This window comes from Monodon monoceros, unplaced genomic scaffold (genome assembly GCF_005190385.1).
Source record: "Monodon monoceros isolate NGI ecotype Baffin Bay Population unplaced genomic scaffold, NGI_Narwhal_1 Super_Scaffold_21, whole genome shotgun sequence".
Taxonomy (NCBI): Eukaryota; Metazoa; Chordata; class Mammalia; order Artiodactyla; family Monodontidae; genus Monodon; species Monodon monoceros.
Window position 1 is genome coordinate 140,468,983 of NW_021703778.1, and position 27,545 is coordinate 140,496,527.

At 37.6% G+C, this 27,545-nt stretch overlaps 1 protein-coding gene across 4 annotated transcripts in view; it reads left to right on the top strand.

The window, feature by feature from the left end:
* Nucleotides 1-27,545, top strand: part of RAD51B (RAD51 paralog B) — a 641,700-nt gene that overhangs the window by 7,166 nt on the left and 606,989 nt on the right. For all 4 annotated transcript variants that reach the window (XM_029239093.1, XM_029239092.1, XM_029239091.1 and 1 more), the window contains exons 3-4: nt 1,996-2,109; nt 6,213-6,329. In XM_029239093.1, coding sequence (XP_029094926.1) covers nt 1,996-2,109; nt 6,213-6,329 — 231 coding nt within the window. The remainder of the gene's footprint in view (nt 1-1,995; nt 2,110-6,212; nt 6,330-27,545) is intronic.

Consider the following 27,545-nt stretch of genomic DNA (forward strand, 5'->3'; position numbering starts at 1 on the left):
TCCAAAACTATGTTGAATAATAGTGATGAGAGTGGACAACCTTGTCTTGTTCCTGATCTTAGTGGAAATGGTTTCAGTTTTTCACCATTGAGGACGATGTTGGCTGTGTGTTTGTCATATATGGCCTTTATTATGTTGAGGTAAGTTCCCTCTATGCCTACTTTCTGGAGAGTTTTTATCATAAACGGGTGTTGAATTTTGTGGAAAGCTTTTTCTGCATCTATTGAGATGATCATATGGTTTTTCTCCTTCAATTTGTTAATATGGTGTATCACATTGATTGATTTGTGTATACTGAAGAATCCTTACATTCCTGGGATAAACCCCACTTGATCATGGTATATGATCCTTTTATTTTTTTTATTTTTTAAATTTATTTATGGCTGTGTTGGGTCTTTGTTTCTGTGCGAGGGCTTTCTCTAGTTATGGCAAGCGGGGGCCAGTCTTCATCGCGGTGCGCGGGCCTCTCACTATCGCTGCCTCTCTTGTTCTCTGCGGAGCACAGGCTCCAGATGCGCAGGCTCAGTAATTGTGGCTCACGGGCCCAGTTGCTCTGCAGCATGTGGGATCCTCCCAGACCAGGGCTCGAACCCGTGTCCCCTGCATTGGCAGGCAGATTCTCAACCACTGCGCCACCAGGGAAGCCCTATGATCCTTTTAATGTGCTGTTGGATTCTGTTTGCTAGTATTTTGTTGAGGATTTTTGCATCTATGTTCATCAGTGATATTGGCCTATAGTTTTCTTTCTTTGTGACATCTTTGTCTGGTTTTGATATCAGGGTGATGGTGGCCTCGTAGAATGAGTTTGGGAGTGTTCTTACCTCTGCTATATTTTGGAAGAGTTTGAGAAGGATAGCTGTTAGCTCTTCTCTAAATGTTTGATAGAATTCGCCTGTGAAGGTGTCTGGTCCTGAGGTTTTATTTGTTGGAAGATTCTTCATCACAGTCTCAGTTTCAGTGCTTGTGATTGGTCTGTTTATATTTTCTATTTCTTCCTGGTTTAGTCTCAGAAGGTTGTGCTTTTCTAAGAATTTGTCCATTTCTTCCATTTTTTTGGCATATAGTTGCTTGTAGTAATCTCTCATGATCCTTTGTATTTCTACAGTGTCAGTTGTTACTTTTCCTTTTTCATTTCTAATTTCTATTGATTTGAGTCTTCTCCCTCTTTTTTCTTGATGAGTCTGGCTAATCAATTTTGTTTATCTTCTCAAAGAACCAGCTTTTAGTTTTATTGATCTTTGCTATTGTTTCCTTCATTTCTTTTTCATTTATTTCTGATCTGATCTTTATGACTTCTTTCCTTCTGCTATCTTTGGGGTTTTTTTGTTCTTCTTTCTCTAATTGCTTTAGGTGTAAGGTTAGGTTGTTTATTTGAGATTTTTCTTCTTTCTTGAGGTAGGATTGTATTGCTATAAACTTCCCTCTTAGAACTTCTTTTGCTGCAACCCATAGGTTTTGGGTCATCGTGTTTTCATTGTCATTTGAAGAAACTCATTTCAGCCTGACTCTTTCTGGTCATCTGTTTGTGCCCAGACTCTTTCAGGCACAAGGGCAGCGCCAACATACACCTGAGTTGGATTCTGCTGCTATGTGTTGTTACTTGGTGTGTCCTCTGGTATATGCCAAGGTGGATAATTAGAGGATAAGATTATATCATCATATCTTTTAGTTAAGGGCTATTTAGGGGGAAAATGCTATAAGAAACATATAAATCTTTGATCGACAATAAATTTTTTTTTAAATACTTATGGATTTATTTGGCTGTGCCGGTTCTTAGTTGTGGCATGTGGGATCTAGTTCCCTGACCAGGGATTGAACACAGGCCCCCTGCATTGGGAGCGTGGAGTCTTAACCACTGGACCACCAGCGAAGTCCCTGATCTACGATAAATTCTGCTTTTATTTACACATGGATAGTGTCAATTGAAAGTTTCCTTTTAATTCCAGTATCTTTGTTGCACATATATATTTTAAATATTTTCTTTATGTTTTTTAGGACTTTCTATGTCTTACCCCACTGGAGCTTATGAAGATGACTGGCCTTAGTTATCAAGGTGTCCATGAACTTTTGTGTGTGGTCAGCAGGGCCTGTGCCCCACGGATGCAAACGGTGTGTATATATTTTAGAATTATGATTTGATTTTTATTTTGAAACGATTCTGTATCTCGTTGAAAATCTTTCGGGTGATGAGGCAAAAGCAAAAATAGAGATGAGCACCTCAAAAATCTTTCGGGTGATGAGATGAGCACCTCAAAAATACCAACCCTCACAGCACAGAGTTAGTCCTCTAATGAGAATATATGTAAGAAATTTATGTAGTTTATAAGCTCCTAATTATAGGGAGGCAGTTCCTAATTATGGGAATGAGAGGGTAATATGATTTTCTTTTCTCTGTAGCTGGTACTGATATTTCAAAAGGTCATCTTTCTCTTTGGTTTGTTTGGGGAGGATTTGTGAACCTCATGGTTAAAGTATAATATACTGTTAATTTTAGAATGCTCCTGTCTTTGTAATACTAACTTTTATCATCATTACTTACTGTGCATCATAAAGTACACCTGTTGGACTTATACTCTCTTACTGATTGAATGAATAATACTTGAAAACTTATCCTCACACCTGAGAAGAGTTAAAGTGTTTTGTAATAAGCCCTCATCAAGTTGTACTATTATTTCATACTTTCTGTCTCATGACTTTAGCTTTTCAAAATGTAGGTTTAGTGCATGGTAGAAAATATCTTGTTTTCCCAGAATAAGAGTTGCCTAAAAGTCTGTCCAGTGTTTTGCAAATGTATTTGTTTATGTGGGTTATAAATTACTTACCTTACTATCTTATATTGAAATTTGGTAACCACCAAGCAATAAAGTAGGGTCTAACTCTGTGAAGGAGGAAGGAAGGAATATTTGTGTCATTTGAAACTTTGAAAACAATGAACAAATTGAGTATTTTCTTTTGTTCAGATTTAGCTCATTATCTAAGGAAAATACTTTAAAGGCAAAATAGTCAGAAGGAGAATTAGAATGGGAGTTAGAGATGGGCAGTAGTCTTAGCTTTGTCGTTGATGTCGTGTCTTTGAACAGCTCACTTTGTTTTATGGGAGAAGTTAGAGAGTTAAAATAGTATCTTATGATTCTGTGACGAGGTTCAAGTTAACTCGTCGCTATTTTGAAGGTTGTAAATCACCAAGAGAACATTTTGGTTTGACATCTGTCATTCTATTTGGTCAATATCTATGGCATATTCCTAGTTAGATAATTAAGTAGGAGATTGTGGGTAGGAAATTCACCTTTAGTCTCCACTTCCATCACCACTTTCAGCTGCAATGTCACTACAATTCCAAATGCCAGTTCAAAGAGCCATCTTTCTTCTTCGTTGTACATTACTCTTGTAAAATTCTTTAGATTTGAATCCTGTCTTAAATATTGGCTTAGCCTTACTTCATTCCCTCACAAAGCTTTTTTTGTTAATTTATTTATTCAATAATTTATTCCGTCAACCAATATTTATCGAGTGCCAGCCATGGATCTGTCAGGTACTGGGGATATTATAGTGAAGATGACTGATAAAGTTCCTGCCCTCATGTAGCTTACAGTCTAGTGGGAACAGTCAGACAGTAAACAAATAATTATACAAATGATTAGTTAATTGTAGTAATGACGAGTCCTATCAAAGAAAAGTACAAAGAGCTTAGAAACTGAATAACAGGGACATTATTTAGTTTAGGGGTCCTTAAGAAGGGCTCCCTCAAGGAAGCGATACTTCAGCTCAAACCTGAAGGATGAATAGGAGAGAGATGGACAACGGAGTTGGGAAGGGAGGGAGCAGGGAAGAGTTTGCAGGCACTGTGACTGGGAAATGCAAAGCCCCTGAGAAGAGCAGGAGAATGGTGCTTGTATGGTAAGAAAGTCAGGCCAGTGTGAACGAACGTAGTGGCAAGGAAGAGAGTGTCAAGAGATGAAGTTGGAGAAGCAGGCAGGGGTTAGGTCACTGGGGCCTGCAGACCATGTTAAGGATTTTGGACTTTATTCTGAAAGCAATGACACGTCATCAAAGGGAGTAATCTAATACGTGTTTTTAAAAACTCAGTCTTTAAACATAGACAAGTGATTGAAAAGGAACAAGAAAATATTTGTGAAGACTAGTTAGGCATCTATGACTGTATTACAGACAGATTGTGACATGGACTATTAGTGTGGTACTGATGCCGATGGTATAATGTCAGTTATCGTGAGAGATACTTAGGAGGTAGAATGAATAGGATTCGGAGATGATTCGGCTGTGGGTGGTGGTGAGGTACAGGAAAGTGTCAGAGATGATTCCTTGATTTTGCTTTGAAAGATTGGGTGGTACCATTTCCTGAGATGAGGAATATTGGAAGAGGATCAGGTTTGAGGGAGGCACATCGTGAATTTGTTAGTACCTGTCGAATTTTTGGTGCTTGTGAAACATTTAAATATGTGGACTTTGAGCTTGAAGTAGAGGTCTGCACTGGAAGCGTGCATTGGGGAGTCATCGGTGTGAACATGGTAGTCAAAGCCGTGAAAATGGGTGAGAGATTGCCTAGAAGGTGTGTACAGTGAGAATGTAAGTGTGCCCAAGACCAAGTCCCGAATCCAGCCAACATTTCAAGATCAGATTAGACAACGATGAGTCTAAGAAGCAGCCTCCAAGGTAGAAGACAACTGGTGGTGTGTCATATCATAGTGTCCCTCTTTGTCTCGCTTATGTACACACTATTATTTCTGAAGTCTTGTTCTGTTAGTTCATTTTAGTAGTTCTTTGAGTCACGAGATCTGTTATTCTAGTAATTACACTTATAGTTGCAAAGGAAGTACTTTAATGTTAATAGATTGGGTTGCCTTTACATGTCTGTAAAGTGTCCCCATGCCCACCTATGTTGCTTGATAGATTGTAGGCAATATTTAGGTATTTCTAAATCAGATGAAAGGCACACACCTTTTACTGTAGCTTTATTCTATTTTATTTTATGTGCCTGAATGTAGCCTTTAAAAAACTCTGTGGCAATCCATGGTTTAACTGATCTAAGAACTCAATAGGTGAGATTAGACAAGAGTGGGCACATTTATGGCTCATACGTATTAATATACTGGTCTTCCTACGTCCTCATAGGAGCAGAAGAGCCTTGGATTTGAGACCTAGACGTATTCAATTGTAAACTTTAGGTGGGTAGAGACTAGGTCTGTTTGGGTTACCACTCTATTCCCAGAGCTTATCATAGTATATGACATGCAGTCGGCAATTAATTCATATTTTTTGAATGAATGAAGGAATGAAAGATTTCAGTTCTGTGGCTTGACTTCAGTTTTGGGCAACTTAATATAACAGTAGTAATTTTTAATGTTCGAGATTGCAGAGAGGCAAGTGTTCTTACACATTGTAATCATGTTAACCACATCTGCAAAGACCCTTTTTCCACATAAGGTAATATTCACAGGTTCCAAGGATTTGATGTGGCTGCCTTTTGGAAGGCCATTTCTTAGTCTACCCCATCCACCTTCAAGCTGTTCTTCGCAAAGCAACCTCGGTTTGAAATGGTAGCTTGGCCGTGTCACTCCCTGTTGCTCTCAGCCTACACGCCACACTTCAGCAACGCTCTTCCTGATTAGGCCCCTGCTTATTCCTCCAGCCTCATTGCTTGCCACACCACGACCTCGCACCTTCTTTCTGACGTTCTAAATGAACTCTTTTTGTTTTTTGTAGTTTTTGTGAGTTTCCATTTCCTTTCTTGCTTGCTTCTTGACCTTTCTTCGTACATTCTTGTCTCTTTGCCAGGAACATGCACATTCCCTTTGCCTGTCTAACAGTCATTTCAGGTTTTAGCTCAGACATCCAGATCTCCCTTGAAGCCTTCCTATATCACAAAATCCAGATCGGGTATACTCTCTCCAGGTCTCCACTTGCCCTATCACAGTATCTCTTATTTAAGTGTATGGTAATTGCTTAGTTTCTAGTCCTAATTTCATAGTCCCTAGTTGGCTATAAGTACTGTGGGGCAGGGGCTCTGTCTTTTATATCACAGCCCCCAGATCTAGCACAGTCCCCGGCACAGAGTAAATAGTTGTTGAATAAATAAATAGTAGAAGAAAAAAAAGGGGATTGGGGTTCCAACTGCTAGAATTTGAGTTTGGATTTGACTTATGTTTTTGAATAAATATTGAGGTTGAAAATAACTTAATCTCTTCTTTGTTCAGGCTTATGAGATAAAGACACAGAGGTCTGCTGCTCCATCACCAGCATTTTTATCTACAACCCTCTCTGCTTTAGATGAAGCCCTGCATGGTGGTGTAGCTTGTGGATCCCTCACAGAGGTAAAAAAGAAACTTTCCAAGCCTTCTTCCATTGACTTAGAACCTTCAGAGCCAGGGGAAAAAGGTTAATTAAAAACATAAATTATTTTGGGAATATTCATCTAAATTATAAGTACCTCAAGGGCATGGTTCTCCACTCAGTCCCTAGTACAATACTAGTACAGTACATCAAAAGGAAGATGGTCCAAAAAAATCCCTGCTGACTGACTGAAATCTGCTTGGGTTGCTGTTTCTTTGAATTAGAAAGTGATGAATATTATGACATAATATGAAACAATTTGGGGGAATTAGAAAAGGATCACTACTTAGTGTATTAGGAAGGAAAATTTGAAATTTTATTAACATGTGGGCAAATTATAGTATTAAACTGAAGTGAGCTATTTTCACTTCCTGTTAAAGATAAAATTTTGTTCTAGGAAGTAATAGGTTGTTGTATTAGTTATATATTGTTGCATAACAAATTACCCCCAAACTAAATGGCTTAAACAACAATAAACATTGATTTCCGTTTCTTTGGGAGTGGCTTAGCTCAGTGATACTGGCGAAGGATGCGAGGGGGCAGGTTGGTGCTGGTTGTTGGCGGAGGTCACGATTCCTCCCCAGAGGGCTCTCCACAGGTTGCTTGAGTCTCCTCGTGACACAATGTCTGACTCCCTCAGGCAAGATGGAAATGGCTATTCCTTTGATGATTTAGCTTTGGAAGTTATACACCATCACTTCTGCCACTTTCTCTTCTTTAGAAGCGGGTAATTAAGTCCAGCCCACATTCAAGGAAAGGGAAATTAGACTCTACCTTTTGAAAGAAGTGTCAAGAATTTGAGGATATTTTAAAACCACAACAGTTCTTTTCCTTGAAAACTGCATTCATGTGCTTACTGGTCCTCATGTGGTGACTCCATAGACTATGTTTACCAGTACACTCCTGAGGGACTTCTTGCCTGAGAGTTCTAGGGGAATAGATGCTTGAAACAAACTTTTAACAAGAGTAGACGCTTATATTCTGATAGGCATAAATTTAACTGTAGATATTTTCCCTTGAAAATAGGGGCCCTGTTTTAGGCAGTATACATTATTTTATTTCCGGTCTTCCAAGAAAGATATTTTTTTTTATAAAGTTTTTTTTTTTTTAATTTTTATTTATTTTATGTTTGGCTGTATTGGGTCTTCGTTGCTGTGCGTGGGCTTTTCTCTGGTTGTGGCAAGTGGGAGCTACTTTTCTTTGCGGTGCACGGGCTTCTCATTGTGGTGGCTTCTCTTGTTGCGGAGCACGGGCTCTAGGCACGCGGACTTCAGTAGTTGTGGCACACGGGCTCAGTAGTTGTGGGTCGCGGACTGAGCAGTTGTGGCTCGTGGGCTCTGGAGTGCAGGCGCAGTAGTTGTGGCACATGGGCTTAGTTGCTTTGCGGCATATGGGATCTTCCCGGACCAGGGCTCGAACCTGTGTCCCCTGAATTGGCAGGCAGATTCTTAACTACTGCACCACCAGGGAAGCCCACCAAGAAAGATTTTAAAATATGTGTGTGCTATGCCTAGTAGATGCCTATTGGATAGTAGGTAAATGAATGAAAGAGTGAATTAACCTTTAATAGAAATTAGAATGTGCTGTTTCAGGGCACTGCCACCAGATGGTGCCAGAATCCTATCTTACATAATCTTTTTGTGATGTAATTGGACCTTTGTTGAAATAGGTTTATTTAAAAAAAAAGAGAGAGGCTTTATAGTAATTGTGATCCACAGTTATAAACTTACTTATTTAAATAGCAAAACTTCAGGAAGATTAACCAACAAATACTTTTTTATTTTTTAAGTTTTGGAGTAGTTTCAATACTTTTTCATGTAGCTTTTATCAATTCTTTCTGAATCCAAGAGATAGTTACAAGCCATTAGATGTTTTCTCATCATCTGATTGGCTGACATGGAATATAAATACCCTGATTGCTTATTAGAGGCAAGTTCTCTACTTTCTGTTTCAGCTCCAGGTAGCCTCTGCAGTCTTTTTGGGATTTTTCAGCTGAGTACAGGGAGTATTTGTTGACCTTGTATTAAAAACAAAAATTTAATATCTATCTTATGTATACAAGATTAAATACATCCTGCATGTGTAAGTTATGAACATTTATGAGCCTGTGACCCAATATAAAACGCAGAACAGTACCAAAATCATTGAAACCAACTGTGGGCTCCTCCCCGATCCCATCTTTGGCCTTCTGTTGGGAGGTAACTTCCATCCTGAATTTCCACCATTGCTATCTTTTTTTTTTTTTAATTGAAGTATAGTTGATTTACAATATTATATTGGTGTCAGGTGTACAGCATAGTGATTCTACCATTGCTGTACTTTTTTTCCCCAGTGGTTACCAATACCTATAGTTTTCCTTTATCACCCATATACATAGGAAATGTAGCATTTTATTTAGTTTTGATTATTTTTGAGCTCTATTACACAATATATTGGTGATTAAATCATATCATATCTCTTCTATGAATTGATTTTTCCACTTAATATTATTTTCTAAGATTTATCCATGTTGCAAGTAGCAAGAGTATAATTCACTTTCACTGCTGTGTCATACTCCATTTTGAAAATATAGCCACAGTTTATTTATCCCTTCTCCTGCGAGTGAACATTTGGGTTGTTTCCAAATATTAGCAGTTTGCTAACAAGTCCTGTGAAAACTGTTGTACATGTCTCCTGGATCACATGTACAGGTGTTTCTCTAGGGCACAGGTTGGCAAACTACTGCCCAGTGATCAAATCTGGACAGCTGCCTGTTTTTTATAAATAAAGTTTTATTGTAACACAACTATGTTCATTGGTTTACATTTTGTCTGTGGCAGTTTTTGAGATACAAGGCAGAGTTGCGTTAGTTGTGACAGAGACCTCGTGGTTTGCAAAGCCTAAAATATTTACTAGCTGGCTCCTGCCTAGGGGATCTACCTTGGAGTGATTTGCTGGTTATTATAGAGTATGCACATAGGTAACATTGCAGAATCAGGACAAATTGTTTTCCAGAGTGGTTGTGCCTGTTTACATTCCTATGAGCAATGTGCACGAATACCTCTTGCTCCGTGTCTTCTTGCCTTGGTATTATCTGACTTCTCAGTTTCTGCCCATCTTTGTGATCTTAGTTTTCATTTTCCTGATTACTAATGAGCTGGAATATCTTTTTATAAATCATTCGGCTATTTAAAAAAATAATTTTATTTTTTTATACAGCAGGTTCTTATTAGTCATCCATTTTATACACATCAGTGTATACATGTCAATCCCAGTCTCTCAATTCATCACACCACGATCCCCACCCCCCGCCACTTTCTCCCCTTGGTATCCATACGTTTGTTCTCTACATCTGTGTCTCTATTTCTGCCCTGCAAACCAGTTCATCTGTACCATTTTTCTAGGTTCCATATATATGTGTTAATATACGATATTTGTTTTTCTCCTTCTGACTTACTTCACTCTGTATGACAGTCTCTAGATCCATCCACGTCTCTACAAATGACCCAGTTTCGTTCCTTTTTATGGCTGAGTAATATTCCATTGTATATATGTACCACATCTTCTTTACCCATTCGTCTGTTGATGGGCATTTAGGGTGCTTCCATGAACTGGCTATTGTAAATAGTGCTGCAATGAACGTTGGGGTGCATGTGTCTTTTTGAATTATGGTTTTCTCTGGGTATATGCCCAGTAATGGGATTGCTGGGTCATATGGTAATTCTATATTTAGTTTTTTAGGGAACCTCCATACTGTTCTCCATAGTGGCTGTATCAACATACATTCCCACGAACAGTGCAAGAGGGTTCCCTTTTCTCCACACCCTCTCCAGCATTTGTTGTTTGTAGATTTTCTGATGATGCACATTTTAACTGGTGTGAGGTGATAAATCATTGCAGTTTTGATTTGCATTTCTCTAATAATTAGTGATGTTGAGTAGCTTTTCATGGGCTTCTTGGCCATCTGTGTGTCTTCTTTGGAGAAATGTCTAGGTCTTCTGCCCATTTTTGGATTGGGTTGTTTGTTTTTTTAATATTGAGCTGCATGAGCTGTTTATATATTTTGGAGATTAACCCTTTGTCCGTTGATTCGTTTGCAAATATTTTCTCCCATTCTGAGGGCTGTCTTTTTGTCTTCTTTGTAGTTTCCTTTGCTTTGCAAAAGCTTTGAAGTTTTATTAGGTCCTGTTTATTTTTGTTTTTATTTCCATTACTCTAGGCCATGGATCAAAAAAGATCTTGCTGTGATTTATGTCAAAGAGTGTTCTTCTTATGTTTCCCTCTAAGAGTTTTATAGTGTCCAGTCTTACATTTAGGTCTTTAATCCATTTTGAGTTTTATTTTTGTGTATGGTGTTAAGGAGTGTTCTAATTTCATTCTTTTACATGTAGCTGTCCAGTTTTCCCAGCACCACTTATTGAAGAGACTGTCTTTTCTCCATTATATATCCTTGCCTCCTTTGTCATAGATTAGTTGACCAGAGGTGCGTAGGTTTATCTCTGGGCTATCTATCCTGTTTCATTGATCTGTATTTCTGTTTTTGCACCAGTACCATGTTGTCTTGATTTCTGTAGCTTTATAGTATGTCTGAAGTCAGGAAGTCTGTTTCCTCCGGCTCTGTTTTTTACCATCAAGACTGCTTTGGCTATTTGGGGTCTTTTATGTCTCCATACAAATTTTTAGATTTTTTGTTCTAGTTCTGTAAAAAATGCCACTGGTAATTTGATAGGGATTGCATTGAATCTGTAGATGACTTTGGGTAGTACATCATTTTCACAAGTTTGATTCTTCTAATCCAACAACATGGAATATCTCTCCATCTGTTTGTGTCATCTTTGATTTCTTTCATCAGTGCCTTATAGTTTTCTGAGTACAGGTCTTTTAACTCCTTAGGTAGGTTTATTCCTAGGTATTTTATTCTTTTTGTTGCAGTGGTAAATGGGAGTGTTTCCTTAATTTCTCTTTCTGATCTTTCGTTGTTAGTGTATAGGAATGCAAGAGATTTCTGTGCATTAATTTTGTATCCTGCAACTTTACCAGATGCATTGATGAGCTCTAGTAGTTTTCTGGTGGCATCTTTAGGATTCTCTAGATATAGTATCATGTCATCTGCAAGCAGTGACAGTTTTACTTCTTCTTTTCTAATTTGTATTCCTTTTATTTCTTTTTCTTCTCTGATTGCCGTGGCTAGGACTTCCAAAACCATGTTGAATAATAGTGGCGAGAGTGGACATCCTTGTCTTGTTCCTGATCTTAGAGGAAATGCTTTCAGTTTTTCACCACTGAGAATGATGTTTGCTGTGGGTTTGTCGTATATGGTCTTTATTATGTTGAGGTAGGTTCCCTCTCTGTCCACTTCCTGGAGAGTTTTTATCATAAATGGGTGTTGAATTTTGTGGAAAGCTTTTTCTGCATCTATTGAGATGACCATATCGTTTTTATTCTTCAGTTTCCTGCTACGGTGTATCACATTGATTCATTTGCATATATTGAAGAATACTTGCATCCCTGGGATAAATCCCACTTCATCATGGTGTATGATCCTATTAATGTGTTGTTGGATTCTGTTTGCTAGTATTTTGTTGAGGATTATTGCATCTATATTCATCAGTGATATTGGTCTGTAATTTTCTGTATTTGTAATATCTTTGTCTGTTTTTGGTATCAGGGTGATGGTGGTCTCATAAAATGAGTTGGGGAGTGTTCCTTCCTCTGCAATTTTTTGGAAGAGTTTGAGAAGGATGTATGTTAGCTCTTCTCTAAATGTTTGATAGAATTCACCTGTGAAGCCATCTGGTCCTGGACTTTGTTTGTTGGAAGATCTTTTAATCAGTTTCAATTTCATTACTTATGATTGGTCTGTTCATATTTTCTATTTCTTCCTGGTTCAGGCTTGGGAGGTTATACCTTTCTAAGAATTTGTCCATATCTTCCAGGTTGTCCATTTTATTGGCATAGAGTTACTTGTAGTAGTTTCTTAGGATGCTTTGTATTTCTGCGGTGTCTTTTGTAACTTCTCCTTTTTCATTTATAATTTTATTGATTTGAGTCCTCGCCCTCTTTTTCTTTTTCTTTTTCTTTTTTTTTTTTTGTGGTACCCGGGCCTCTCACTGTTGTGGCCTCTCCCGTTGCGGAGCACAGGCTCCAGACGCGCAGGCTCAGTGGCCATGGCTCACGGGCCCAGCCGCTCCACGGCATGTGGGATCTTCCCAGACCGGGGCACAAACCCGCGTCCCCTGCATCAGCAGGTGGACTCTCAACCACTGCGCCACCAGGGAAGCCCTCCCTCTTTTTCTTGATGAGTCTGGCTAATGGTTTATCAATTTTGTTTATCTTCTCAAAGAACCAGCTTTTAGTTTTATTGATGTTTGCTATTGTTTTCTTTGTTTCTATTTCAGTTATTTCTGCTCTGATCTTTATGATTTCTTTCCTTCCACTAACTTTGGGTTTTGTTTGTTCTTCTTTATCTAGTTCCTTTACGTGTAAGATTAGATTGTTTATTTGAGATTTTCTTGCTTCTTGAGGTAAGCTTGTATTGCTATAAACTTACCTCTTAGAACTGCTTTTGCTGCATCCCATAGGTTTTGGATCATCGTGTTTTTGCTTTCATTTTTCTCTAGGTATTTTTTGATTTCCTCTTTGATTTCTTCAGTGATCTCTTGGTTATTTAGTAATGTATTTTTTATTTTTATAAAAAATGTTAAAAAACATTTTTTATCCATGTGTTTGTGTTTCTATGTTTTTTTTCCCTGTAATTGCTTTCTAATCTCATAGTTTTGTGGTCGGAAAAGATGCTTGATATGATTTCCATTTTCTTAAATTTACTGAGGCTTGATTTGTGACCCAAGATGTGATCACTCTTAGAGAATGTTCCATGTGCACTTGCGATGAAAGTGTAATCTGCTGTTTTTGGATGGAATGTCCTATAAATATCAATTAAATCAAAGGCCTGAACCAAGATAGCAGAGTAGAAGGACGTGCTCTCACTCCCTCTTGTGAGAACACCAGAATCACAGGTAGCTGCTGGACAATCATCGACAGGAAGACACTGGAACTCACCAAAAAAGATACCCCACGTCCAAAGACAAAGGAGAAGCCACAATGAGACGGTAGGAGGGGTGCAGTCAGAACAAAATGAAATCCCATAATTGCTGGGTGGGCGACTCACAGACTGGAGAATAATTATACCACGGAAGTCCACCCACTGGAGTGAAGGTTCTGAGCCACACGTCAGGCTTCCCAACCTGGGGGTCTGGCAACAGGAGGAGGAATTTCTAGAGAATCACACTTTGAAGGCTAGTGGGATTTGATTGCAAGACTTGGACAGCACTGGGGGAAACAGAGACTCCACTATTGGAGAGCCCACACAAAGTCGTTTGCCCATTGGGACCCAGGGGAAGGAGCAGTGAACCCAGGGGAGACTGAACCAGACCCACCCACCTGCTAGTGTGGAGGGTTTCCTGCAGAGGCAGGAGGTGGCTGTGGCTCACCGCAGGGACAAGGACACTGGCAGCAGAAGTTCTGGGAAGCACTCCTTGGCATGAGCCCTCCCAGAGTCTGCCATTAACCCCACCAAATAGCCCAGGTAGGCTCCAGTTTTGGTTTGCCTCAGGCCAAACAACCAACAGGTGGGAAACCCAGCCCCACCCATCAGCAGTAAAGCAGATTAAAGTTTTACTGAGCTCTGCCCAGCAGAGCAGCACCCAGCTCTACCCACCACCAGTCCCTCCCATCAGGAAACCTGCACAAGCTTCTTAAATAGCCTCATCCACCAGAGGGCAGACAACAGAAGCAAGAAGAACTACAATCCTGCAGCCTGTGGAACAAAAACCACATTCACAGAAAGATAGACAAGATGAAAAGGCAGAGGGCTATGTACCAGATGAAGGAACAAGACAAAAACCCCAGAAAAAACAACTAATAGAGTGGAGATAGACAACGTTCCAGAAAAAGAATTAAGAATAATGATAGTGAAGATGATCCAGGACCTCGGCAAAACAATGGAGGCAAAGATCAAGAAGATGTAAGACATGTTTAACAAAGACCTAGGAGAATTAAAGAACAAACAAACAGAGATGAACAAATACAATGACTGAAATGAAAAGTACACTAGAAGGAATCAATAGCAGAATAACTGAGGCAGAAGAAGGGATAAGTGACTTGGAAGACAGAATGGTGGAATTCACTGCCACAGAACAGAATAAAGAAAAAAGAATGGAAAGAAATGAAGACAGCCTAAGAGACCTCTGGGACAACATTAAACTCAACAACATTCGCATTATAGGGGTCCCAGAGGGAGAAGAGAGAGAGAAAGGACCTGAGAAAATCTTTGAAGAGATTATAGTCGAAAACTTCCCTAACATAGGGAACAAAATAGCCACCCAAGTCCAGGAAGTGCAACGAGTCCCATACAGGATAAACCCAAGGAGAAACACGCTGAGACACATAGTAATCAAATTGGCAAATAATAAAGACAAAGAAAAATTATTGAAAGCAGCAAGGGAAAAATGACAAATAATATACAAGGTAACTCCCATAAGGTTAACAGCTGATTTCTCAGCAGAAACTCGACAAGCCAGAATGGGGTGCAATGATATATTTAAAGTGATGAAAGGGAATAACATACAACCAAGATTACTCTACCTGGCAAGGATCTCATTCAGAATTGATGGAGAAATCAAGAGCTTTAAAGACAAGCAAAAGCTAAGAGAATGCAGCACCACCAAACCAGCTCTACAACAAATGCTAAAGGAACTTCTCTAAGTGGGAAACACAAGAGAAAAAAAGGAACTACAATAACATACCCAAAATAATTAAGAAAATGGTAATACGAACTTACATATCAATAATTACCTTAAACGTGAATGGATTAAATGCTCCAACCAAAGGACACAGGCTTGCTGAATGGGTACAAAAAGAAGACCCATCTATATGCTGTCTAGAAGAGACCCATTTCAGACCTAGGGACACATACAGACTGAAAGTGAGGGGATGGAAAAAGATATTCCATGCAAATGGAAATCAAAAGAAAGCTGGAGTAGCAAAACCCATATCAGATAAAATAGACTTTAAGATAAAGAATGTTACAAGAGACAAGGAAGGACACAACATAATGTTCAAGGGATCAATCCAAGAAGAAGATATAACAATTATAAATATGTATGCACCCAACGTAGGAGCACCTCAATGCATAAGGCAACTGCAAACAGCTGTAAAAGACGAAATCGACAGTAACACAATAATAGTGGGGGACATTAACACCTCACACCAATGGACAGGTCATCTAAAATGAAAATAAATAAGGAAACAGAAGCTTTAAATGACACAATAGACCAGATAGATTTAATTGATATTTATAGGACATTCCATCCAAAAACAGCAGTTACACTTTCTTCTCAAGTGCGCATGGAACATTCTTCAGGATAGGTCACATCTTGGGTCACAAATCAAGCCTCAGTAAATTTAAGAAAATTGAAATCATATCAAGCATCTTTTCTGACCACAATGCTATGAGATTAGAAATGAATTACGGGGAAATAACGTAAAAAACAAAAATACATAGAGGCTAAACACTACGTTACTAAATAACCAAGAGATCACTGAAGAAATCAAAGAGGAAATCAAAAAATACCTAGAGACAAATGGCAATGAAAACATGACAATCCCAAACATATGAGGTACAGCAAAAGCAGTTCTAAGAGGGAAGTTTATAGGTATACAAGCCTACCTCAAGAAACAAGAAAAATCTCAAATAAATATTCTAACCTTACACCTAAAGGAACTAGATAAAGAAGAACAAACAAAACCCAAAGTTAGCGGAAGGAAAGAAATCATAAAGATCGGAGCAGAAATAACTGAAATAGAAACAAAGAAAACAATAGCAAAGATCAATAAAACTAAAAGCTAGTTCTTTTAGTTCAAGAAAACTAAAAGCTGCTTATCTTTTAGAAGATAAGAAAAATTGATAAACCATTAGCCAGACTCATCAAGAAAAAGAGGGAGAGGACTCAAATCAATAGAATTAGAAATGAAAAAGGAGAAGTTACAACAGACACTGCAGAAATACAAAGCATCCTAAGAGACTACTACAAGCAACTCTATGCCAATAAAATGGACAACCTGGAAGAAATGGACAAATTCTTAGAAAGGTATAACCTCTAAGACCGAACCAGGAAGAAATAGAAAATATGAACAGACCAATCACAAGTAATGAAATTGAAACTGTGATTAAAAATCTTCCAACAAACAGAAGTCCAGGACCAGATGGCTTCACAGGTGAATTCTATCAACCATTTAGAGAACAGCTAACACCCATCCTTCTCAAACGCTTCCAAAAAATTGCAGAGGAAGGAATACTCCCAAACTCATTGTATGAGGCCACAATTACCCTGATACCAAAACCAGACAAAGATACTACAAAAACAGAAAATTACAGACCAATACACTGATGAATATAGATGCAAAAATCCTCAACAAAATACTAGCAAACAGAATCCAACAACACATTAAAAGGATCATACACCATGATGAAGTGGGATTTATCCCAGGGATGCAAGGATTCTTCAGTATACACAAATCAATCAATGTGATACACCATATCAGCAAATTGAAGAATAAAAACCATATGATCATCTCAATAGACACAGCAAAAACTTTCCACAGAATTCAACACCCATTTATGATAAAAACTCTCCAGAAAGTAGGCATAGAGGGAACTTACCTCAACATAATAAAGGCCATGTACGACAAACCCACAGCAAACATCATTCTTAATGGTGAATAATTGAAAGCATTTCCTCTAAGATCAGGAACAAGACAAGGATGTCCACTCTCACCACTATTATTCAACATAGTTTTGGAAGTCCTAGCCTCGGCAATCAGAGAAGAAAAAGAAAAACAAATTGGAAAAGAAGAAGTAAAACTGTCACTGTTTGCAGATGACATGATACTATACATAGAGAATCCTAAAGATGCCACCAGAAAACTACTATAGCTCATCAATGAATTTGGTAAAGTTTCAAGATACAAAATTAATGCACAGAAATCTCTTGCATTCCTATACACTAATGATGAAAAGTCTGAAAGAGAAATTAAGGAAACACTCCCATTTACCATTGCAACAAAAAGAATAAAATACCTAGGAATAAACCTACCTAGGGAGACAAAAGACCTGTATGCAGAAAACTATAAGACACTGATCAAAGAAATGAAAGATGATACCAACAGATGGAGAGAGATACCATGTTCTTGGTTGGAAAAAACAATATTGTGAAAATGGCTAGACTACTGAAAGCAATCTACAGATTCAATGCAATCCCTATCAAATTACCAATGGCATTTTTTATGGAAGTAGAACAAAAAATCTTAAAATCTGTATGGAGACACAAAAGACTCTGAATAGCCAAAGTAGTCTTGAGGTAAGAAAACGGAGCTGGAGGAATCGGACTCCCTGACTTCAGACTATACTACATAGCTACAGTAATCAAGAGAATATTGTACTGTCACAAAAACAGAAACATAGATCAATGGAACAAGATAGAAAGCCCAGAGTTAAACCCACACACCTATGGTCAACTTATGTATGACAAAGGAGGCAAGAATATACAATGGAGAAAAGACAGTCTCGTCAATAAGTGGTATTGGGAAAAGTGGACAGCTACATGTAAAAGAATGAAATTAGAACACTCCCTAACACCATACACAAAAAGAAACTCAAAATGGACTAGAGACCTAAATGTAAGACCGGACACTATAAAACTCTTAGAGGAAAATATAGGAAGAACACTCTTTGGCATAAATCACAGCAAGATCTTTTTTGATCCACCTCCTAGAGTAATGGAAATAAAAACAAAAATAAACAAATGGGACTAATGAAACTAAAAAGATTTTGCACAGCAAAGGAAACCATGAACAAGACGAAAAGACAACCCTCAGAATGGGAGAAAATATTTGCAAATGAATCAACAGACAAAGGGTTAATCTCCAAAATAATATAAACAGCTCATGCAGTTCGATAGTAAAAAAACAAACAACCCAATCCAAAAATGGGCAGAAGACGTAAATAGACACTTCTCCAAAGAAGACATACAGGTGGCCAAGAAGCACATGAAAAGCTGCTCAACATCACTAATCATTAGAGAAATGCAAAACAAAACTACAATGAGGTATCACCTCACACCGTTTAGAATGGGCATCATCAGAAAATCTACAAACAACAAATGCTGGAGAGGGCGTGGAGAAAAGGGAACCCTCTTGCACTGTTGGTGGGAATGTAAACTGATACAGCCACTATGGAGAACAGTATGGAGGTTCCTTAAAAAAGTAAAAATAGAATTACCATATGATCCAGCAATCCCACTACTGGTCATATACCCAGAGAAAACCACAATTCAAAAACATACATGCTCCCCAATGTTCATTGCAGCACTGTTTACAATAGCCAGGTCATGGAAGCAACCTAAATGCCCATTGACAGCCGAATGGGTAAAGAAGATGTGGTACATATATACAATGGAATATTACTCAGCCATAAAAGGAACAAAACTGGATCATTTGTAGAGACATGGATGCATCTAGAGACTGTCATACAGAGTGAAGTAAGTCAGAAAGCGAAAAACAAATATCGTATGTTAACGCATATATGTGGAACCTAGAAAAATGGTACAGATGAACTGGCTTGCAGGGCAGAAATTGAGACACAGATGTAGGGAACAAACGTATGGACACCCAGGGGGGGAAAGCAGTGTGGGGTGGTGGTGGTGGTGTGATGAATTGGGCGATTGGGATTGACATGTATACACTGATGTGTATAAAATTGATGACTAATAAGAACCTGCTGTATAAAAAAAAGTGTGATCAAATGTATTCTATGGGAAAGAAGTAAAAATAGACCATATTTACAGTCTAAATTATACAATAATTTAATGTATTTATAGATGTATTTATTATTGCAGATTGTATTTGCTTTATCAATATCTTTACTTTGGGAATCAAAAAAATAAAATAAAATAAAATCTGAAAAAAATACTTCATATTCATCAAGATTATGGTTATTAGAGGAGAGAGTGGTCATTAATAGAAGAAATCAGTGACATTCTCTTGATGTGAGTTGACTGGGTTCAGTTTGTGAAAATTTATTTAACTCTTATGATTTTTGCACTTTCTATATGTTGTATGTTATACTTTAACAAATGTTTAATAAATGAAAATGCTCCATAAAAAAAAAAGAAAATCAATTAAATCTATCTGGTCTATTGTGTCATTTAAAGATTGTGTTTCCTTATTAATTTTCTGTCTGGATGATCTGTCCATTGGTGTAAGTGAGGTGTTAAAGTCCCCCACTATTGTTGTGTTACTGTCAATTTCCTCTTTTATAGGTGTTAGCAGTTGCCTTATGTATTGAGTTCCTTCCAATGTTGGGTGCATATATATTTATAATTGTTATATCCTCTTCTCAGATTGATCCCTTGATCATTATGTCATGTCCTTCCTTGTCTCTTGTAACATTCTTTATTTTAAAGTCTATTTTATGTGATACGAGTATTGCTATTCCTGCTTTCTTTTGATTTCCATTTGCATGGAATATCTTTTTCCATCCCCTCACTTTCAGTCTGTATGTGTCCCTAGGTCTGAAGTGGCTCTCTTGTAGACAGCTTATATATAGGTCTTGTTTTTTTGTATCCATTTAGCGAGCCTGTGTCTTTTGGTTGGAGCATTTAATCCGTTCACGTTTAAGGTAATTATCGATATATATGTTCCTACGACCATTTTCTTAATTGTTTTGTTTTTGTTTTTGTAGGTCCTTTTTTTGTCTTGTGTTTCCCACTGAGAGAAGTTCCTTTAGCATTTGTTGTAGAGCTGGTTTGGTGGTGCTGAATTCTCTTAGCTTTTGCTTATCTGTAAAGCTTTTGATTTCTCCATCGAATCTGAATGAGGTCCTTGCCAGGTAGAGTAATCTTGATTGCAGTTTCTTCCCTTTCATCTCTTTAAATATATAGTGCTACTCCCTTCTGGCTTGTAGAGTTTCTGCTGAGAAATCAGCTGTTAATCTTATGGGAGTTCCTTTGTGTGTTATTTGTTGTTCCCTTTTTGCTTTTGATATTTTTTCTATGTCTTTATTGTTTGCCAATTTGATTACTATGTGTCTAGGTGTGTTTCTCCTTGGGTTTATCCTGCCTGGGGCTCTCTGTGCTTCCTGGACTTGAGTGACTATTTCCTTTCCCATGTTAGGGAAATTTTCGACTATAATCTCTTCAAATAGTTTCTCGGGTCCTTTCTCTGTCTCTTCTCCTTCTGGGACCCCTATAATGCGAATGTTGTTGAGTTTAATGTTGTCCCAGAGGTCTCTTAGGCTGTCTTCATTTCTTTCCATTCTTTTTTCTTTATTCTGTTCTGTGGCAATGAATTCCACCATTCTGTCTCCCAGGTCGCTTATCTGTTCTTCTCCCTCCGTTATTCTGCTATTGATTCCTTCTAGTATATTTTTCATTTCAGTTATTGTATTGTTCATCTCTTGTTTGTTTGTTCTTTAATTCTTCTAGGTTTTTGGTAAACATTTCTTGCATCTTCTCAATCTTTGCCTCCATTCTTTTTTTTTTTAATTTATTTTATTTAGTTTATTTTTTTGTCTCTGTTGGGTCTTTGTTGCTGTGTGCAGGCTTTCTCTAGTTACTGTGAGTGGGGTCTACTCTTCGTTGAGGTGTGCAGGCTTCTCATTGCAGTGGCTTCTCTTGTTGCAGAGCACAGGCTCTAGGCACGCGGGCTTCAGTAGTTGTGGCTCGTGGGTTCCAGAGCGCAGGCTCAGTAGTTGTGGCGCATAGGCTTAGTTGCTCCGTGCCATGTGGGATCTTCCTGGACCAGGGCTCGAACCTGAGTCCCCTGCATTGGCAGGCGGACTCTTAACCACTGTGCCAGCAGGGAAGCCCTGCCTCTGTTCTTTCTCCAGGATCTTGGATCATCTTCACTATCATTATTCTGAATTCTTTTTATGGAAGGTCACCTATCTCCTCTTCATTTAGTTGTTTTTCTGGCATTTTATCTTGTTCCTTCATCTGGTACAAAGTCCTCTGCTTTTTCATTTTGTCTGTCTTTCTATGAATGTGGTTTTCATTCCACAGGCTGCAGAATTGTAGATCTTCTTGCTTCTGCTCAAAAATAATTTTATTAAGGTACAATTTAAATACTCTAAAATTCAACCTCTGTAACTGTGTAATTTGATTATATTAGTGAATTCATAGTAAATCATCACAATCCAGGTTTACAACATGTCCCATCATCCTAAAACATTCCCTCATGCCCGATTATAGTTAATCCTCACTCCAATCCTCAGCCCTAGGCATCCACTGATCTACCTTTTGTCTACATATTTGCCTTTTCTAAACATTTCATATAAATGGAATCAAATAATATGTCGCTTTTGTGTTTGGTGTTTTTCACCTAGAATGATGTTTTTGAAGTTCATTCATTTTGTAACATGTATTATCAGTTTGTTCTTGTTAATTGTTGAGTAGTATTAATAGTATTCCATGGTATGGCTGTAACACATTTTGTTTATCCAACTGTCAGTTGATTGGTACTTGGATTGTTTACAGTTTTTACCTATCAGGAATAATGCTATTATGAAAATTCACAAACATGTCTTTGTGTGGGCATAGGTTTTTTACTTCTCTTGGGTAGATTCCTAGGAGTGGAATGGCTAGATAATATGCTAGGTGCATGTTTAGCTTTCTAAGAAACTGCCAGGCCGCTTTCCAAAGTGGTTGTGACATTTTACATTCTCACCAGCAATTCATGATGGTTTGTTTTTCCACATCCTCAGCAACACTTAGTATTGTTTATCTTTTGATTTTAGCTGTTCTAGTGAGTGTTAGTGGTATTCACTGTGGTTTTAATTTGTGTTTTCCTAATGACTAATGATATGAACACCTATTCATGTACTTATTAGCCATTTCTATGTTTTTTTAAATGAAATATCTGTTTAAATCTTTTGCCTATTTTTTAATTGTTTGTTTTCTTGTTATTGAGTTGTGAGTTCTTTTATATTCTGGATACAAGTCCTTTATCAGATATATAATTTGAAGCTATTTTCTTCCTATCTGTGGCATCTCTCCTCATTTTCTTAATGGTAACTTGTGAAGTTTTTAATTTTGTAGTCTAATCTATCAGTTTTTTTTATTTTAAAGATTGTACTTTGGTGTCACCTCTATGAATTTTTTGTCTAGCCAAGGACACAAGTTTTTGCTATGTTTTCTTCTAGAGTTTTATATTTAGGCTTTACATTTAGTCTGTGATCTATTTTGAGTTAATTTTTGTGTGATCTATTTTGAATTAATTGGTAAAGTGAATTGTGGAATATCTTCTCTTTTTTTATATTCTGTAATTGTTTGCATAAGATGAGAATTGTTTCTTGAAAATTTGGTAGAACTTGCCTGAAAAATTGTCTGATCTTGGTACTTTCCTTGTGGGAAAATTGAAACAATTAAATAAATTTTTTAATGATTAAAGGGCTATTCAGGTGTTTTTTTCTTTCTAAGTAGTTTTGGTGAATATTTTTAGGAATTTGCCCATTTTCTTTAAGTTTGGAAATTTATTGTCATAAAAATTTTCACTGTATTCTCCTTGTCTTTAAATCTGGTTTTATATGTGGTTCTACCCACCCTTTTCATTCCTAATATTATTAACTTTGTCTTCTCTTTCCCTTCCTTTTAAAAAGATCTGGTCAAAGGTTTGAGTATTTTATAGTCTTTTCAAAGAACTGTGCTTTTTGTTTTGGTTCTTTGTTGGTTTTCTTTGTCTTCTACCTCAATGACTTTTGTTATTTTCTTACTATCTCCCTCTAAATTGTGTTTTTTCTGGAATTCTTATCACCACCCCCCAACTTTTTAAATTACACAATTAATTAATTTTCAGTTTTTCTTCTTTTTACTCTGAGCTTGTAAGGCTACGAATTTTTCTTCCTGCATTCTTTTTTGTGATAAAGTATTTTCATTTTTATTTAGTTCTAACAGTATTTAAAAATTTCCATTATGATTACTTCTTTAACTTATGTTTTTTTGGAATGTTTGAATATCTAAATTATTTAATTAAAAATTTACCTTTCACATTTTTTTGTTTGTTTTTTGCGGTACGCTGGCCTCTCACTGTTGTGGCCTCTCCCGTTGTGGAGCACAGGCTCCGGACACGCAGGCTCAGCTGCCATGGCTTACGGGCCCAGCCGCTCCACGGCATGTGGGATCTTCCTGGACCGGGGCACGAACCCACGTCCCCTGCATCGGCAGGCGGACTCTCAATCACTGCACCACCAGGGAAGCCCTACCTTTCACATTTCAATTAGATTGTTAACCTAATTGCATTTTGGTCCGAGAATTTTGTGTGATATTGAGTCTCAGAAATTTTCTGAGACTTCTTGTTGTTGTTGTTTTTAAATATTTATTTATTTATTTTGGTAAATAAATAAATAAATATTTATTGGCGCTATTGGTAGCGCCAGGTCTTAGTTGCAGCAGGCGGGCTCCTTAGTTGCGGCAGACAGGCTCCTTAGTTGTGGCTCAAGGGCTCCTTAGTTGCAGCTCGCCGGTTCCTTAGTTGCGGCATATGAACTCTTAGTTGTGGCATGCATGTGGGATCTAGTTCCCTGACCAGGGATCAAACCTAGGCCCCCTGCATTGGGAGCATGGAGTCTTAACCACTGTGCCACCAGGGAAGTCCCTGAAACTTGTTTTAAGGATTAATATGTGATCAACTTTTGTAAGTGTCCCATGCGTGCATGAGAAGAATGATTATTCTCTAATGATTGTGTGTTCTGTCTACGGCCATTAAATTAAGCTTGTAATTTGGGTTGTTCAACTCTTCTTTATCTTTGCTGATTTTGTTTTTCTCAACCTGACCTGATACTAATTCAGAGAGGGTTATTAAAATACTCCATTATATTGTTAACAAATTTACTTGTAGTTTTATTATTTTGTATATTTTGAGCCTATTTTATTATGTTTAAATTAACATATTTAGAATTGTGTATTCCTGGAGAACTGAACCATGTACTGTGGTTCTTCTATGTAGCACTTGTCACTGTTACAGGTTTACTGTTTGTGTGATTAGTTAATGTATGTCTTTCTCATTGGAGAATAAATTCCAAGTGGGCAGGGATTGTCTTATTCTTCTTATTATTACATCCACAGTATTAGCACAGGTAGAAGGTACATAATAAGTATTAATTGAATGAATGAATTTGTTTTCATTTATTTATTTTTTAGCAGTTCTTTAGTACTTGTTTGCTATAATGTTTTGGTTCTTGCTGTCTCTCCTACACTCCTCTTTGGTCTTTGAATAAGCCAAATTAGGAACTTTTAATGTTATTGATCTTTCATGGTACAATATTTATTTTCATTTGTATGCCATTTGTTTTTTCAAATTATCAATATAGTACATTTAAGGAATATGATTTTTCTACTTAATTGATTTTTTATTAATAAACATCAGTGATTCTTTTATTTTAGGAGTTTTTTTCTTACAAGTTTTAAAGTTGAATATCTCTGATTCTATATATCTATATCTACATATTTATTTATATAATTGTGGTTACATACTGCTGTTTAACAAATCATTCCAAAACTTTGTGGGTAGAAACATCAATAAATGCTTATTATCTCACACAGTTTCTGTGAGTCAGGAATTCAGAAGCAGCTTAGCTGGCTGTATTTGGTTCTGGTCTCTCATGAGATTACAGTTAAGATATTGGCTGAGGCTGCCATTATCTGAAAATTTGACTAGAGCTGGAGGAGATGCCTCCAAAGTGGCTCACTGACCTACAGAACTGTGAGATAATAAACGGGTGTTGTTTTAAAGCTGCTAGGTTTGTGGTCATTTGTTACATAGCAGTAATTCATACAGGTCTCAGTGGAGGTGTCTAACTAAATTGCATTGCACGATCTTTGTTTCTGGTGAAAAGTTCAAACCTGGAGTCCTGGATATCAGATAGAAGTTAGATCTGTTGAAGGTAAGAGGTAAGGCATCTAGCTGAGTAAACTTAGACTAGGCCTGGAGATGACTTGAGGGAGTAAGAATAAATCTGGAAACATTCTGCTGTCACTTTTATAGCTGCTCTTTCCTGACTCTGACTTCAAAACACCCTAATTTATTTATCATCAGTTTTGATTTATGTGAACTGCACTGAATCTGTGTATGTTCAGTTACAGCACCAAGATTAAAAGTGGAACTAGAGAAGTGCTACTCATGCCAAAGGCAAAGCAGCAGAGGAGAAATCAAAGAGAAACCAACTCTGCTGAATCACTAATGGAAATGAGCTACAGGGCTTTGTCTCATTCCCAGAGAACATCAAATTCCTCACTTATGGAATATATAAGCAGATAATTCTGCATCTATTATAACAGTATTGGTAGTAAAGATATGTTTGAAGTTTAAACTTTAAATGTTTGCATTATGTGGAGATCAGACCATGTAATGGTAGCCTTCTCACATGAGGTAATACAGATCAGATCAGTGTTTCTCAATTTTTTTTTCATTATCACCCCCTAAGGAGCTTTTTAGACACTTTTTCCCCAATAAACCCCCGCCCCCCACGAGATTTTAATACCGTAGATATACTGTACATCTGTTTATGTACTGTATGTAGTTCTGTGCTTTATATGGGAAAAGAGTAAAATCCCTCCTCCCCAATTAAAACCAAGTTTTGCCTTTGGGGTCACTGTAATCCCTGCTGAGACTGCATGACAAAGATGCTGATGTGATTAGGTAAAATTAAAGGTTGTATTTAAAGGGATCATTAAAAAAGGTATTTTCATACTGTAATCCAGAGATTACAGGACTAGAGTACTGGTCCAAACTCATGTCAGCAAAAAGAGATGTAGCATCTGCATGTCTTGTTTGGAGAGTACCTCTGGAAGGGTAAACCTGTGAAGCACTGACAAATCTTTACAACATTTAAGAGTAATGATTATACCCAGATCCTTGCTGTAAATAATGAGAAACAATGTAGCACGTGTCTGCATTATTTGTGTTTCCTGAGTCATTTCTATGCTTTGTTCATGATTTAAGGAGACCAGGTGTCCTCCTTGAATAGGGCAGTTTGCTTTGGAAGTGACCATCCTACTGTCCCAAAAAGGTAGAGGCAGGACGCCAGAGTCCTGTTTCGGCTTCCTGACTTTTCCTCAGAACAGGTAAATATTTCAGTTCTGCTTCTTTTTAGTTGGCAGGGTGGGCTGTGGTCTAAAGATCACAGGAGACAATAAGTCAGGGCTTGTAAATTCAAGTGTCCACAAAGGCCTTGGCATATATAGAAATGTATCAACAGTGAAACATAAATGCTTTATCAGTCAATTTTGGCTGCTCAAGTCTGCTTACAACATCAGCAAACAGTAATTTTTCTTGCTCATGGGTCTGCGGGTTGGCCAGGGTGGGTCTCATCTCCTTCAAGCTGCAGTCAGATTCTGGTCTGCTCCACGTGCAGCAACAGCAGTAGGAAAACTAGGGAGAGATTTCTAATCAGCATTCCTTGATCTGCTGATGGGATTTGTTTATGCTGCCCAGTGTTTTGAAAGGCAGGACAACCAGGCCTTTGTCCTAGTACAGGAGTTTAGCATACGTGGTTGATTGAATCATTGTTCCTAATTCTTCATTCATTTCCTGATTAAGAAATGAACATCTTTCTCCATAAAAGTTTCATAAAGTCTTTTATATGGCACATATTATATGATTGTTAAATAAATTATTATATCTCTTGACAGTTTGATTTTTTTTTTTTTTTTACTGTGTAGCTTGTGCTACTTGTCATTTCCATGTCTTCTTGCTTTTTTTGTGTTCTGTTCCCCTCCCTTCTTTTTCTCCTTCCCTTCCCATTTACTTTAAAAACAGCAGTTGTCAGTATTGAGTAAGAGGGAGTGGTGGAGAGAATTTAAGATATGAAATCTTCCACTGTTGATATAAAGTAATTTAAAATCAAGATTTCTTTCACAAGGCAAAGAGCTACCCAACCTTTCTGATATTGTTTGCTTTTTGTTTCTTTGTTTGTTTGTTTTAGGATTCAGAGAGTGACTCTTAAAAAGAATTCTGTAGGTCTGAAGACCTAATCGTATTTATACATAATAGTAGAGCACATGGAGACGGGTAGTTAGATGCTGGGGGAAGGGGGTCATTAAAAAGATGCTATGGGCTTCCCTGGTGGCGCAGTGGTTGAGAGTCTGCCTGCCGATGCAGGGGACATG